Raw genomic sequence first — 14,528 nt, forward strand, 5'->3', positions numbered from 1 at the left:
TGGATGAAGGGCATGAATGACTCGATGATTTTGGAGCTGATGTTCCCGCCGCCACCTGTTCACCTTCCGCCTCGTTTCCTCCTGCAGGAGCTGGAGCAGGGGCGTCATGAGCTGCGACTGAAGCTGGAGGGCTGCCAGTCCCAGTGGGAGAGCCAGGTGGGAGAGCTGGAGCGGGACGTGAGGGAGCTGAGCGCCCAGGTGGAGCAGCTGACCCGGGCGCTCAGCGAGGCCGAGAGGGACAAGGGCCGGCTGCAGCTGGAGCACGGCGAGCAGACGCAGCGTCTCAGGGAGGAGCTCAGAACTGTGAGTCCAACACAAAAGACAAATCCTTGTGGCCGCGACGGCTACGACGGATCCACTTCTTCAGGCCGTCTGGGCCGAACCGCATAACTGGAGTGTAATCTGATCCGATTGTATGAAACTAAGCTGCTTGTGTGTCAGTCTGACTGAGTCTGAACTGTTTTAGCGTTAAGCTGAGACTCTCTGCGCTCAGAGTGAGGTCTGTCCAGAACCAGAAGAGTCAGAAGTTTACATACGCTGATGTTCCAGGCGTTTCAGAACTTTAGAGTTCTGGATCCAAACTGCGGGCATTTGTCTTGTAATCATTATTAGCTGCAATAAAAATGGTCCAAAGCATCATTAAAATAAAATGGAAGTGTATTTAGACTTCTAACAAGAACCGTATATACAGGAGAGACATTCAGTCAGTAGCTGGGTGTTTCTTCCTTTTTCTTTATTTTTTTCTTTTGGCATGCTGCGGAAGATCTGTTCTGGTGTTGAGCAGGATGGAAATAATATGTAAACAAGAAGGGGAGTGAAAGCTAATGCCGTGACTTGATTTCAGACGGGGAGGGGAGATTAGACTGTATCTGACTGCTGCTGGTGTCGCTTTACAAAAATAAATGCACAAGAAATCCAGTTTCAGTGACTTTTGTAGCCATTTCAAAGATTCTAACTCTTGAAATGTGTTTTTCGGTGTGTGTGTGTGTGTGTGTGTGTGTGTGTGTGTGTGTGTGTGTGTGTGTTTTAAGATACTATAAAAAATAACTAAAGCCTTTCCTCTAAATCCATCAGGCTCAGGGATATGTATCAGTTTCCCCAAAGTTGTCCCAAACAATCCCTATTAACTCTTTAGTCTGCTTAGTGTTTTAAGTTAATGGAGTTACACAAAGTTAAGTTTTAACTCGAAAACTTGCTTGACATCACAAGTGATTCAGTAACGGCATCCAGCTGACTCAGGTCCTTCATCCTGCATGCGTTCAAGCCAAACATTTATCATCCTCGGTTTCTCATCTCACAGAAAAAACCCCTCCCAGAGCACAAAAATTAGGTCTGACATATTTTACGGCTTCTTATCAGTGAACCAGGAGGAGCCGACTTGATCCCCGAGCTGGACAACCTTGAGTAATTTTCCAGCCTTGGAAAACATGTCGTGTTCTCCCAAACATTTGTGAAAATGTTGCGTTCCACTCGACCGGTCGCCTAACAGACCTGCTCCTTTGTGTTGTTGTGAAATCTGCCTCAAAAGTTAAAAATGAATCCAAACGGGAGCTAAACCCTCCCAGAAGTCAAGGTCCAAATAATCTAGGAACTCCTCCACTGCTGGGAATCAACAGACTCCCTTAAAGTTCAGGAAAAAGTCAATTTAGATAAAAAAAAAAAAGCTCAACTCTCTGAGCTGCTTTAGGAGAGAGGGAGAGAGAGAGAAGTGAAGGAAGTGTCTAATTTGGCTGGCAGGAGTCATTCATAGTTATTGGCTCTGTATTGCTGGTAAAATGTCAGAAACTGAAGCGAACAGGTCGGTGGAACTACTTTGGAGAGGAGCTTTGTGTTGAACGTTTGGTGGTCAGATGTGGTGAAGCCGACGGCCGCTGCCCGCTCGGGTGAGTCATGGCTATTTGTCATGTTTTTTATTTTTTAATTGCAGCTTGCAGACTGGTGGCCTGTTAAGTCCAGAAAGGTTGACTTATTATCTGCAAACCCAAAAACAATACAATTTTCTTCTTTCCTCGTATCCCAGGCATTGAAATGCATGAAGCCAAGGAGTTCTTGCAGAAGACGGTAGATTGATCAAATTTCTTTATTTTCTTTCATTGTGTTTCACAACAACCGTTCTGATTGTGGCTGGATTTCATAAAGTCCCTTGCCAGGAAATTAATTGTCCTTTTAAACTGCTCATAAGCAATTGAACAAAACTAAATGGCTCATAATTATAAACGGGGGGCACAGAGACAACTTATTCTCATGTTGCATGTTTTTGTTTAGGGAGTTTGTTGAACCGCTTTTCACTGTAGTCACGGCTGAAAGTGGAGAGTGTTGACATGCTAAATGCTTTTTATGGTGGGTTGTTTTTTTTTTTGCCAAATCACTCAAGCTCATTCATGTCTTATGAAGAAAATAATTGGAAATGGTCGTACATCCTCAGTTAGATTTAGACGTGGACTTTGACTGGACCGTTTCAGTGAAGTTGCTGTCCGTTTTGACAGGTTTTCTTCCAGGATTGAGTTTCATCCATTTTTTATTTTTATTTTAATCAACTCTGATTGTGACAGTTCCCCTCTCCCTATGGAAGAAAGGCACTTCCACATCATGATGCGGCTACCACCGTGTTTCACTGTGAGGACGGCGTGTTTAGGATGAACTATTTCAGTTTGGTGGCTTGAGAAAACGTTCCATCTGGTCTTTTAAGATTTTACTGGAAGCAGCAGCTTAAAAACAACACAGAGAACGGAAAATGTCCACACAGAGTTCAGAAGTGAGTGGATAAACAGCAGGTCCAGATCCAGAGAGGGACAGCTTGAACATGAGGGAGAACTGAGCGCTGCCAGGATTTAATCACATTAATGGTCCTGCAGTCTGCCTGATGCATCCGTTTGTTTCTAATTGCATGATTCGCATTAGTGGGAATTTTCCTGTCAGTCTTTATCAAGCTAAAACATGAAAAGTAATTCAGAAGCAAGAGGAGGTTTTGACATTTTCTTCTCGGGATGGAAAAGGAGGAACTTCATTGGAAACTTGAACGTGAACTTGGCTACAGTTGATGAGAAATACCAGCCTGCAGCAGGAGTCTGTTTATGATGGCAGGCTGGAGATATTCAGTTTCTGAAAGGAGAACTGAGGTTATTAACCAATCAGATCCACCCAAACTCAGTGACACCGGTCCAGTTTTCCTCCAGTCATCCTGACTGTCCCATGTTTATTGACTTTCTATTGTTCTAATTATGTTAACACAAACCCATATTGAAAACGGTAGTAATGCTATATGAATGAGCGCATGACCTGCCGTATACATGCAAAACAAGGGTTAAAAATGAATTCAAATGAGATGGAATAAAAGACATAGCAATGCACAGGATGTCAAAATGGATAACTAATATGAAATAAACATTTATGTCTTTATGGTTTTCATTCAAGATGTCTCTGTTAGTTTAACATTATTCCCTTTATTTATTTATTTATTTATTTATTAGTTTGCCACACCAGTCTTTGATTATTATCCTCACTGTTTGAAATTGTGACAAAAAGTTAAGATTTTATTCTGCAGAATCCTAAAAGAGGTTTTTATCCATGAGTGAAGTAATCCAAAAAGCATTTGTAGTAAATCAATGAAGGAAATTGCTCAGTTTTCCATCCATTTTTCTGCATTTTTATTTAGTTTTAAATAAAAATTTGATCATTTATTTAAAAGCTACTTTAAATTTTAAACACTGTTCTTTGAGTAATCATCAGGGTTTTTTTCACAGACCAAAAAGAGACTTTATTTTATAAGTATTACTAAAGAGGCTTTCCTGATGGATAATAACCATCCATGGAAGTTAATAATATACTTTTCTTTTAAGATAAAAAAAAATTATCATTTAATAGAAAAAAATATATATTTTATCCTTTTTTGTCCTGGCCGTTCTACTTTTCCTGCTGTTTATCCACTCTGTTGTTTATCCACTCACTTCTGAACTCTGTGTGGACATTTTATGATATAAATCTGTCTTTTCCTTTGACCGTTTTGATGCTGCCTCTCTCACCCAAACATCCCCGCGTCCCAGAGGGAGAGCCGACCTTTCCTGCAGGGTGGCGTCGGCTGTGGCTGCGGTTGTCAGCTGGTCCATGTCTCTGGAAACCTGAGGCCTTATACTTCTTCCAGAGAAGGGTTCTCCTCACTCTGGTGTTTTTGCTGATGGTTAGTCAGTGTGTTGGGGTCTCTATTGTGGAGGAGGCCCACGTTTGTGAAACGACAGAGAGACGAGACATTCATTATTAGCTGCTCTCCAGACTACAACTTTGCTTCTGTGGGCCGTGTTTTGTTTTTGTCCATCAGTGTCTCCTTCGTTCTCATCACACGTCCTCTCCTGTTTAAGCCTGACTTCCTCTTTGCACTCGCTCTGAAGCCTATTTGCCCCTGTCGTGTCCAAGTTTACCCCCTCCCCCTTGCTCCACGGCTGTCCAATGTGGCATGAAGATGTCACAAAGCGGACCAAGAAGCCTCTGCGCTCAGCCTGCCGCCGAGGCCAGCCTTTCGTCTGGTATTATGTGGGGGTGATGGGACCTGACAGGCTCCTGCCGAACTGCTGAGTAAGGGGAATCGAGGGTCCGGGTTCAGGACACGGGAGGCTGGAGGCGGGGAGCAGGGCGGATATTTGGTCGCCACGGAGATACTGTGCAACTCGGAGAGATGGTACTCTGAGCTTAATTTTGTTGATGTTGGATGTTAGAATTTTAAGGAACTTTGCAGCCTGTTTATTTTCCTGTCCAGATTCTGCAGTCCAATCAGATTTTGACCAGGGAAAAACTTCCAAATTGTAAAACAGCTTTTATTTGCATCTTAAAGCTATCTAAACTGTCCAAACATTATTTTAAAAAATGTACATGGATCATGCAAACTTATAAAAAACTATTTCTTTCATCACCTGACATGCAACTTCTTGTTGAGACGTAGTTTAGAGTAGGCAGAATTATGTAAAATCAACTTTTTTGAGCTTTACATCATTAAGTTATTCCCACATAAAAAACATACCTGGAGTGTTGCCTTGAAACTTTCACACACGTTTGAGAAATCCTTGACCTTTGCCCCCACAAAGCGGCAACTATTTCCACTATTTCCTCCTCGGAGCAGCGCAGCTCCTTCAGACTAGCAGCAGCAGCCAATAGCAAACACCTGGTGGAGCTACTCATTGGCTGAGCTCATCATGCAAACTACTTCTCAGTTCAACACTTCTAGAAATGGGAAAATGGAGAAGCGTTGTGATGGTATGCTGAAGATTTGCGAAAGAACAGGAGCTTCTTGAAGAGACAGAGACTTCACAATTTGACTTCAAATTGACTTCAAATTGTGAAGTCAAATTTCTTTTCATGTTTGAAGGTAACACAGTCACTTGATTGTGCCAGAAAATGTCACCAAGTGCCTGGAAAATGCATAATGCCGGCCCTCTGAAGTGCTGGAGCTGTTTTTTAACGATCTAGTTATTGCATATCTTGTAAACATAAGTGGTACTCGTGCTCAATTTGCTTCTGGATGTTGTAATGCTTAAAGGCCACAAACTTCTGCTCCTTTGTAAGCCTGTTTTGTTTTTGTCTCGCAAGGCGATGGAGGTGGAGAGAGCCATGTCCAGCGAGCTGCAGGCTCTGAAACAGGAGCTCCAGCAGAAAGGAGGCCACAACCGGCAGCAGGACGAGGAGCTGATCAGCGCCATGAAGGAGCAGGTAAATGCAGACATGATAAAAGCAAGTTCAGTGTTGCACTCCTGCTAATAACACGGTCTAATTGTTTTCTACTTGCACTGCCAGAGTGTCCAGAACAACCTGCCCTGTCGTTTATCGGTTTGCTCCATGTTTTCGGCCAGTAAAGTGTTTCTGTTTCGTGTAGCATGAGCAACAAACAGCAGCTCAGGAAAAACTATTCAGCGTAAATATAAGACAATTAGTTCAAACTGTCATGTTGGGCTCTTAATGAAGCCTTTTTGAATTTACCGTGGATTTATTGTCATCCTTGGACTTGCAGAATCAAATATGTACGCATTTACTCTTAAAATTTGGATAGATGTCTCTAAGCAAGTTGCAATGACATTCACATCAACAAGCTTGTGGAATACAGTTACTCAGATGGCAACTGTATTTATAATTAATTATAACCATTCTCAAAATTTATTCATAAGCCATTTTTTATCCTACAAATTCTTTTGTTTTTCATTTTTCTCTTCAGTCCTCACTGCCTTTGTACCGTCTCACTGTTTCACTTTGCAGTAGATTCAGACGTACGGTTGCTGTAGGAGGATCAGCTGGTTAGATAAAAATCTGTTTTGTCATTTTTGTGCAGGTGTTGAGACTCACACAGAAGGAGCAGGAGCTGGAGCGACGCTTGGAGAGTGTCGGTCAAGAAAACGCTGAGCTCAGAGCCAGTTTGGCCTCTTTACAGACACGTTTGGCCCAGCACAACCAACTGGACCAGCAGCACAGCCAGCAGGTAAACACACACAGTGCGTCCGTCCTTCTTCAGAGCTATAAAACCGCTCCTGATTGGGTTAATTGGATAAGTAAACAACATTAAACATCACTGTGATGCTGCTGGTGAATGAATAAAAGCCTCGGTGATAAAGGGACGCTCCGCGCTCTGCCTGGCTGCCTGGGTTTCGATGGGATTGTAGAAAGAATTGCTAAACAATCACCTCATCCCTGCTATTGTAACTTCCACCCACAAGTCCGGATTCCTGACGTGTTCGCTTGGTTTCACGTTTGCTGAGCCGGAATCTGGCCCGTCAGGATTTCTCTTCAGACGAATGTTTGCACAGGTCACACAAAAACCATGAGCAGCTTTAATAAACAGAATCAGACTCTTTTCCACTTTGCACTTTACATATTGTAATTGCAAGTTTTACGAAAAAAAAATGATAGAAATTGTTGTTATTTTTTTGTTAAGCTTCGTGAAGCATGGCAGGAGGTGGAGGTGGCACGGGACCGCTCGCAGCAGCTACAGGCTCAGGTGGAGGAGCTGCAGGAGGAGGTGTCCCTGCAGGACAGCAGGACCCACTTGGATGCCTCCTTGCTGTCGGAGCTGGAGGCAGCAGACTGGGGCATCAGCAAAGAACAGGTACAAGAGTTCAGCTTTGGTAACCATCCTTATGCAAGAGAACGACTGGCGAAAGCATCTCAGGCGTCTGATTTATGCTTCAAGACCTGCTCAGTAAATCGAAAGTCATTGTTCTAATTGGGAACAATCCTTTGAAATGACTCATCTTTTTAATTAAAACTCTTTCTACTTTATTGTTTTGCTGCTTTGTTATTAGTACTTTTATTAGAAAGTGCTAATAATGCTGGAAGACAATGTGTTAAAGGCCATTTCAGGCAGAGACCTACTTCTGCATTATCCTGCATCTGTTGACTAATCACTTACATTTTTTGTGTATAGTTAAACAGTCAAAATGAGGAAAATTTCATGCATTAGATTTTATATAGACTTATCTCTCTGTGTCATTGCTATCGATGTCACGATTAGAACCGTTTGTCTCAGTTTAGACATTTATAAAAGTTAATGAAATTAGTAGAAGGTTTCCACTTAAAAACTGAGGTTTTTAAAGTGAGGCGTAATAAAGCTAAATTTCATAAGTATTACCTAACATTATCATTTTGATTTGGTAGCACTTGACTCCTTCAACAATCATGTTCAACATGTATCTTGTATCTGTTTCTAGTTCACAGCAAGTGATATTTTGTTCCATCTGGAGTTTTGATGCGTGTCTCCAACTCAAAGCGACTGCAGTGTTCTGACAATGCATCACCTTGAAATATTAATTGTTTCCAAACTTATTCAGTTTCTAACAAGGTCACATGTTGCTACAGCTGCTGTTTTTCTTTAGAGCTGTTTGCTAAAGTTTTATGCTAACTTTAGCATAAGAAAGTTAGCATTAGTTTTGATTTGACTTGTTGATAATTCTGCTACTTCATAAACGGAGCTTATCATTGAGTATTGTAAAATTTATTGAACAGAGAGGCAAGAAGCTGTAGCAGTCTGTGCCGTCTCACTTTAACTCAAAGTTTCATTGTGACAAGTTAAAATTAAAATGAAAACCAACAATGTGTTGAGCCCAGTCTGTAGCAGTTTAGCACACAAAATTAGGGAGAGTTTTTTGAAAATTGACTTATAATTCAAGACAAAGACCCTGTTAGAGTAGATTTTTTTCTTTTTTACTTTTATTCTTTTAATAATTTTGTAATTCATGTTTGTCTTTCATTGATTCATGGAGGACTTTGGTCTTTTTTCAATGCCAATTGACAAAACACACAAGAGTGCTAAATGTGAAATTCTGAATGACTTTGGAAATCTGAAATTATTAAGAATAAATTAATTTTCAGTCATTGCACCTGTTGGCAACTTTGGTCATCAACCTAAGGAAATTAGGTTTATGTTAGCCACGCATTATATTTCTGAAACAAAATGTAAGTATTTTTATTTCCATTTTATTAAAACTTCATTAAAAATAGAAGTTTCTCTATAAAGAATTAAAGAAACAAAGTCAGTGGCTGTAATTTAGATTTATTTTGGTATTTCTTTAATTGCATTTATTTAAGAATCCCTTTAAAAGGATTTTTTTACAAGATTCTTTGTAAAATATAAATAAATCAAAACTATAAAGCACAGTTGAAGATTTTGCTAAAAAGCTCACATGCAAAACAAATAAAAACTCCTTCTGATAAAAATCTCAGTTTGTTTGAAAGTTATTTACACTATTTTTCTTTAAGTAACTTATAAGAGCCTTAAAACACATTTTACTTTCTTTCCCAGAAAAACAGATACTGGGGGAAAAGAAGCAAAAGCCCTTTTCTCAGAAGTCATAAAGCTTCTCTTTAAAAATTACAGTAAACACAATCGTGCTTGACAGCAAGACAATACATTTTGTCAAATATTGACTGACAGAGATGCCATCATTTTGTTTGGACTGAACACCCTGTACCTGCACTGTTTGTTTTTCTAGCATTCCTGCCCGCAGTGCTTCGCTCATAGTGTGTTTTTAGCAAAAACTTTGCAAACGTAATACCCGGAATATTAATGTCTTTCCTGAAAGTCCTGAGCTGTGAGATCACGGAGAAACCCGGTCGATACGGGAGACTTCAGGAAATCAACACACATGTTGTGGTGAAAAACACAGTCGCTCTTTTCCCGCAGAAAGGGGGAAGATGACAAGTTCTATGTGACAGTGTGACACAGTCCAAATGTCTTTGTGTGGAGAGATTGAACATAGAAGGGAATGAGGTCGATGAGTCTTCACACTCCTGATGTTAAAACATCAGTACAACAGGAAGATCTAATACGTTCCTGGATTCGTGCGTCATTCGCTTTGCTTCTCGTTTCTCCTGGCTGCATTGTGGGAATATTTCCATTCTTATTATTTTCTTTTTCTTCAGCTTTCATGTCCCAAACATTTTAAAGAATCAGTTCATTTCTGTTCAAGCTTATGAGCCGAGGTGGCAGATGAAACATTTTATTGTTTCAGCCATGTCTCTTTTTATAAAATGTTGCCTGACATTTGAATGATAAAATTCAGGCCAGTCATCTGACACCAGTTCAGGTAAAAATAGAAATGAGCTAATCCCACTCACCTCCCTTTGTGTAAATACCAGATGTCACTCATTCACTCAAGTCATGAGACTACAGCAGACGGAAAGGAAACAGAACAAAGAAGTTTGTTTTTGTTTTGTTTTTTTATTTGTTGAACCGCTTTGACTTCCATTAAACCATCCTTGATACGTTTCATTTTGAAAACCACAAATATGTTGGCCTTCCCAGAAGCTGGGCCAGTTTTTTTGAACCGGTTTTGATTACGCTAACTCTTTACTGAGGATAGATTGACGTGTTTCTGTCTCTGCCTCCTTATATCAGATGACTGAAGAAATGGGCTCCATCCTCCAGTTACTCCTCCCTCTGACCCGGGGTCTCAGCACCTCCGACGTCACGGATCAGCAGGACGACCTGCAGGCTTTGATGCGCCGACTGAAGGGAGCGGCCCAGTCCCTGTCATCCAGTTCCCAGGTGAGTGCCAGCAGAGGGAAATGGGAACAAAAGGCTGCATTGTTGGTTCAAACATAAAAAGGACAAAATGAGTTCACTTTTTTTTGTTGTTTTTAAAAAGTTGTCTCAACTTTCATTAGTAAAGAATCACTATACAGGGATATATATCAGATAAAGAATGATCCAGTAAATCATTTGAGCTGCACTTTATGGGTAAGCATGCTCTACTTGAAATTCAGGTTTGTATTTTTATATCCTTTGTTCAGCACTAGAGAAGCATACACAATACCTCATTATGATAATGTATAAATCTGCTGAGGTGAAAAGTTTACCTTTACTCTTTTATCAGAGGTAAGCGATGCATGCAGAACGAAGAAAAGTAAAAAGTGCATCCTTAGCCATCCGGTTTATTTAGTCTTTCTTATTTAAATGTTGATATTTAACCTGCCCTTTTGAGTCTAAAAGAAAAAAGAAAATTATGGCAGAGCAGTTTACGTTTTCCGGAGAAGAATAAAATTGCATCAGTTTCCATCAATGTCTTTCTCCGGAAAATATTTCAAGTTTCCTCTTTAGAATTATTTTTTGTGAAGAGTGATGTATAAATAAACTTCAACTGTTTATTGGTTATTAAAAACACCTGAACACGTACAAGCACTGTTCACCTCTCATTTGTCCCAGTTGATAATTTACAGTTTCTTTTTGCTGCTATCTTGCAGATACAGTCGTCAATCTTTGTCTCGCTGCATTTGTCCTGTAATTAAATAACCAGCCGCGCCTTCAGAGTATCGTCCCATGAAGGCCGAAGCCACAGAAACCCCTTCTGTTGCTCATGCGTGGCTGACACCTGATCTCTCTGCTAATGTCTGTTTCTGTCTAGGAGGTGAATCTGGCCTTTGTTGGCGGGACGGCAGATCGCTGTGGGAATCTGAGCGCAGCGCAGGAGCTGAGGGATCAGGTAACCAGCGATGAAGAGAACTCGGGTCGTTGCCTGTGGCGTCCTATTGTATCAAAACTGGGCTGTAGCACAGACTTTAAATCTTCTTTCATGCCATCAGCCCAAAGTAGCTGACTTAACTTATAAAAACTTAATATAACAGTATGAATACAGTTATACTCATCTTTTGGCTACTTTGTTTAATGCTGCCTTTAAAATCTTTATTTTATTTACAAGTGAAAACAATCTTTCATAGCACATGATAAGATTTTGGGGTAATGTGGTTTTATTTAGCTTTTTGTTATTCTGTCTTCTTGCTGCAGAACATCCAGCTGCAGCAGGAGAATGCCGAGTTGCTGCAGAAGCTGCAGAGCATACAAGATCAAAAGGACTTCGTCCATCAGGCCATCAGAGATCGGGATGACGCCATCGCCAAGTACGCAACTCATAATTGTTAAAGTATTCATATTCAGATAGTTTGCAGTTTACATAAAGTGCTTTGCAAAAATATCCGTAGCTGCTAAACCTTTTCACAGTTTGCCACGTCACAACCTAAACTTGGAACATATTTTATTGGGACTTTGCATTGTGGAGTACTTAAGGGTACAAGCTTATTTGCAAATAAAACCTAAAACATATTGAAATTCACTTCCCCCTTTGCTTAGAGTCCCATAAATAAAATCTGATGCAATCAACTCCATTAATAAGTTGCCTAATTGGCAATTGTTATTGCTTATTCTTGCAGCTGTTCCGTTGCGGCAAATCTGATCCTCATTAATTAGAAGCATTTTGTTTTATCTCTCAACAGGAAAAATTTGATGGAGGCTGAATTGGTGCGAAGCAAAAACGACATGATGTGTTTGAACAACCAGTTATTAGACGCCATCCAACGTAAGCTGGAACTGTCGCAGGAGCTGGAGGCCTGGCAGGTCAGCTTGTCTTCAGTTTTGACTCTTTCTAATGTCAGCTCAGCTCCAAAAAAATGCGTTTTAATATCTGCTGTACTGTCGAAGCAACAACATGTATTTGGAAGTCTCTCCACATGTCCTCAGTGGGGCTCAAGGGACAGACATTTATGTCCCAACAGTTTTGGGGGATATGAGCAGCAGGAGTCCATGAGTTGCCGAGCCGAGCCATCTGCTGCCCCGTCTGAGCATCTTGATAACATCTATACTAAAACACTGATTTTATTTTCTGTGATTTAGATTCTTTATTCGGATTAAAAGACTAATTTATAGTGATTCAAACATGAAAGTAACTTGAAATTGTGACTTTCTGCATGTCGAAGCTTATTGGTTCAAACCCAAAACGTATTTTTGAAAAAAAAAAAAAAATTAAAACAAATTGTTTGGGATCAAAAATGTTGTAAAAACCTTAAAAATGCATTTCCAATTTTCATATCTGAGGAAATTAGCAAGGGAAATTGAAAGTGTATGTGTATGTCATTTAATTACTTGATTTTTTTTAATTAAGACGTTCACAAAAGACATTAATAAATACTCTGTTAATTAGCATGGGGGTGTACACATACCATTTACCATTGAAACCTGGTTTAATGCTCAAAGGGAACAAAATGGCCGACTCCTAAAAAACTAGGATCCTTTCTGTCATCAAACTTTATACTTGACCCAGTGCAGTCAGGAAAGCAGCACTCCACAACATTAGTTGCTTGTTCCTGACACTGCAGCAGTCTTTAAGATGCTAAAAGTCTAAAAGAGTGTTGAGATCATTTTAATGACGGATAAGAAAACTAAGTGAGAGAATCTCAATTTATCACAGTTTGTGAATTCTGTCCTGCTCACCCGCTCCATCCTTCCTTCGCCTCAGGACGACATCCAGATCGTCATCAACCAGCAGCTGAAGTCGCAGCAGCAGACGGAGCAGCCGCAGAAGAAGCCCACCGCCAACGGCCTGGCGTTCTTCCGACGGCCCAGCAGGACGGCCTCCACCTGGACGCGCCAGCTCTCCTCTTCCTCCTCGTGGAGTTCAGACAGTAATACGGACAAAGTGCAGGCCCCCTGGAGAGAATGGCTAAGACTGGGGAAAGGGGCACATTACGGAAAATGACGTCCTACAGAGCCCCACATGAAGCAACGAGATCAGAGAACGTCACAAGTGAAGACAACGGAGCCATGAAGTCACCTCTGAGAGATGAAGGACACGAACAAAGACTTAATCGATGGACATTTGTAGCGCAACACATTTCAGTGAAGGCTCAGCCTTCTTCAGATCTAAGCTGTGACAACACCAGCAATCTCATTGAAACTGTTAACAAATTGTGAGCATGGACTCTTATTTTGTTTATTATATAAAACTGTATAATAATTACACAACGCTTGTAATTCAGTGGAAAGTTTTTGTTTATCTAACTTGACGATCAAACACTTAATTAATTTTACACTGAATCTATTTCCACTAAGTTGGATGTAAAAGTTTATGTTTTTTGAAGGTTGTGTTCAAAAGTTACTTTCTTCTGAGATGTACAGTAATGTATTTTTTTTAAAATATAATTTTCACTTTGTCTTTTATTAAAAAAGTTCATTTTTTCCTCAGTGTTTATACAGACATAAACTGTATTGTTTTCCTAAAATTTCTGATGTCATTTTTGGCACATTTTACACTTCAGAGTTTCATAGCATATTAAGAAGAAGCCTTTATTGTTTTATTCTAACATTTTAAAAAAAGTACAATTGGTCAGCTGACCTTCCATTCAAACAAAATGGATCAAAGGTGACATTAAAGTATCAGCCTAAAAATGAAGAATTGTTCTGGTTCTACTTTAATTTAGTTTTGCAAAAATAGTTCTGGGAAAAATATTAAAAACACTCATTACAGGCACAACGTGTAAACAAATGTAGGGCTTTTAATTGTTTAATTCAATCCTTCATTTTTAGCATACAGCATAAATGTTTTTTTAAGAGAGTTTGGTTCACAAAATTGTGACTTTTTCCAGTTTTCCACAAATTGTGTATGCAGGGTTCCTGCCTCCAGAGGGAAAGAAACCTCAGATTATGTATAAATGTAAAAATGTTCTGGTAAAGGGCTGCACAGTGGCGCAGTTGGTAGAGCTGTTGCCTTCCCAGCCCTGGTCTTTCTGCATGGAGTTTGCATGTTCCGGTTACTCCAGTTTCCTCCCACAGTCCAAAAACATATCAGATTAAATGGCCTCTCCAAATTGCCCCTAGGTGCGAGTGTGTGTGTGCTTAGTTGTTTGTCTCTGTGTTGCCCTGCGACAGACTGGCGACCTGTCCAGGGTGACCCCGCCTCTCGCCCGGAACAATAGCTGGAGATTGGCACCAGCACCCCTCCTGACCCCACTAAGGGACAAGGGTGTAAAGAAAATGGATGGATGGATGGATGTCCTGGTAAAATTCTTGGTATTTAACCACTTATCAGAATTGAAGAAGTTGATTTAAACTGGTTAGTTTCCTATCGTCTCAGCAATGTTTATGTTTTTATCAGCTTTGGAGCTGATTCTTTGTTGATCCATGTTGAGGTTAAACTGGTTTCACAGTGAACTATAAGACTGGTGTTCAAGCAGCGTCTGCTTTGTGCAAGTCTTGGTTTTTGCAGGGCTTTTGCTGAACTGGTTTCCTT

At 40.3% G+C, this 14,528-nt stretch overlaps 1 protein-coding gene across 1 annotated transcript in view; it reads left to right on the forward strand.

Annotated features, from left to right (window-relative positions):
* Positions 1-13,688, forward strand: part of LOC106957254 (bicaudal D-related protein 1) — a 19,192-nt gene extending 5,504 nt beyond the window's left edge. The window contains exons 2-10 of the mRNA XM_015048524.1: positions 88-303; positions 5,578-5,697; positions 6,311-6,457; positions 6,911-7,081; positions 9,869-10,018; positions 10,875-10,952; positions 11,255-11,367; positions 11,740-11,860; positions 12,759-13,688. Of these exons, the coding sequence (XP_014904010.1) occupies positions 88-303; positions 5,578-5,697; positions 6,311-6,457; positions 6,911-7,081; positions 9,869-10,018; positions 10,875-10,952; positions 11,255-11,367; positions 11,740-11,860; positions 12,759-12,998 (1,356 nt within the window). The 3' untranslated portion in view covers positions 12,999-13,688. The remainder of the gene's footprint in view (positions 1-87; positions 304-5,577; positions 5,698-6,310; positions 6,458-6,910; positions 7,082-9,868; positions 10,019-10,874; positions 10,953-11,254; positions 11,368-11,739; positions 11,861-12,758) is intronic.
* Positions 13,689-14,528: the final 840 nt, after the last annotated feature.

The sequence above is a fragment of the Poecilia latipinna genome, unplaced genomic scaffold, assembly GCF_001443285.1.
Source record: "Poecilia latipinna isolate Pla-1442-1.1 unplaced genomic scaffold, P_latipinna-1.0 Scaffold889, whole genome shotgun sequence".
Lineage (NCBI taxonomy): Eukaryota > Metazoa > Chordata > Actinopteri > Cyprinodontiformes > Poeciliidae > Poecilia > Poecilia latipinna.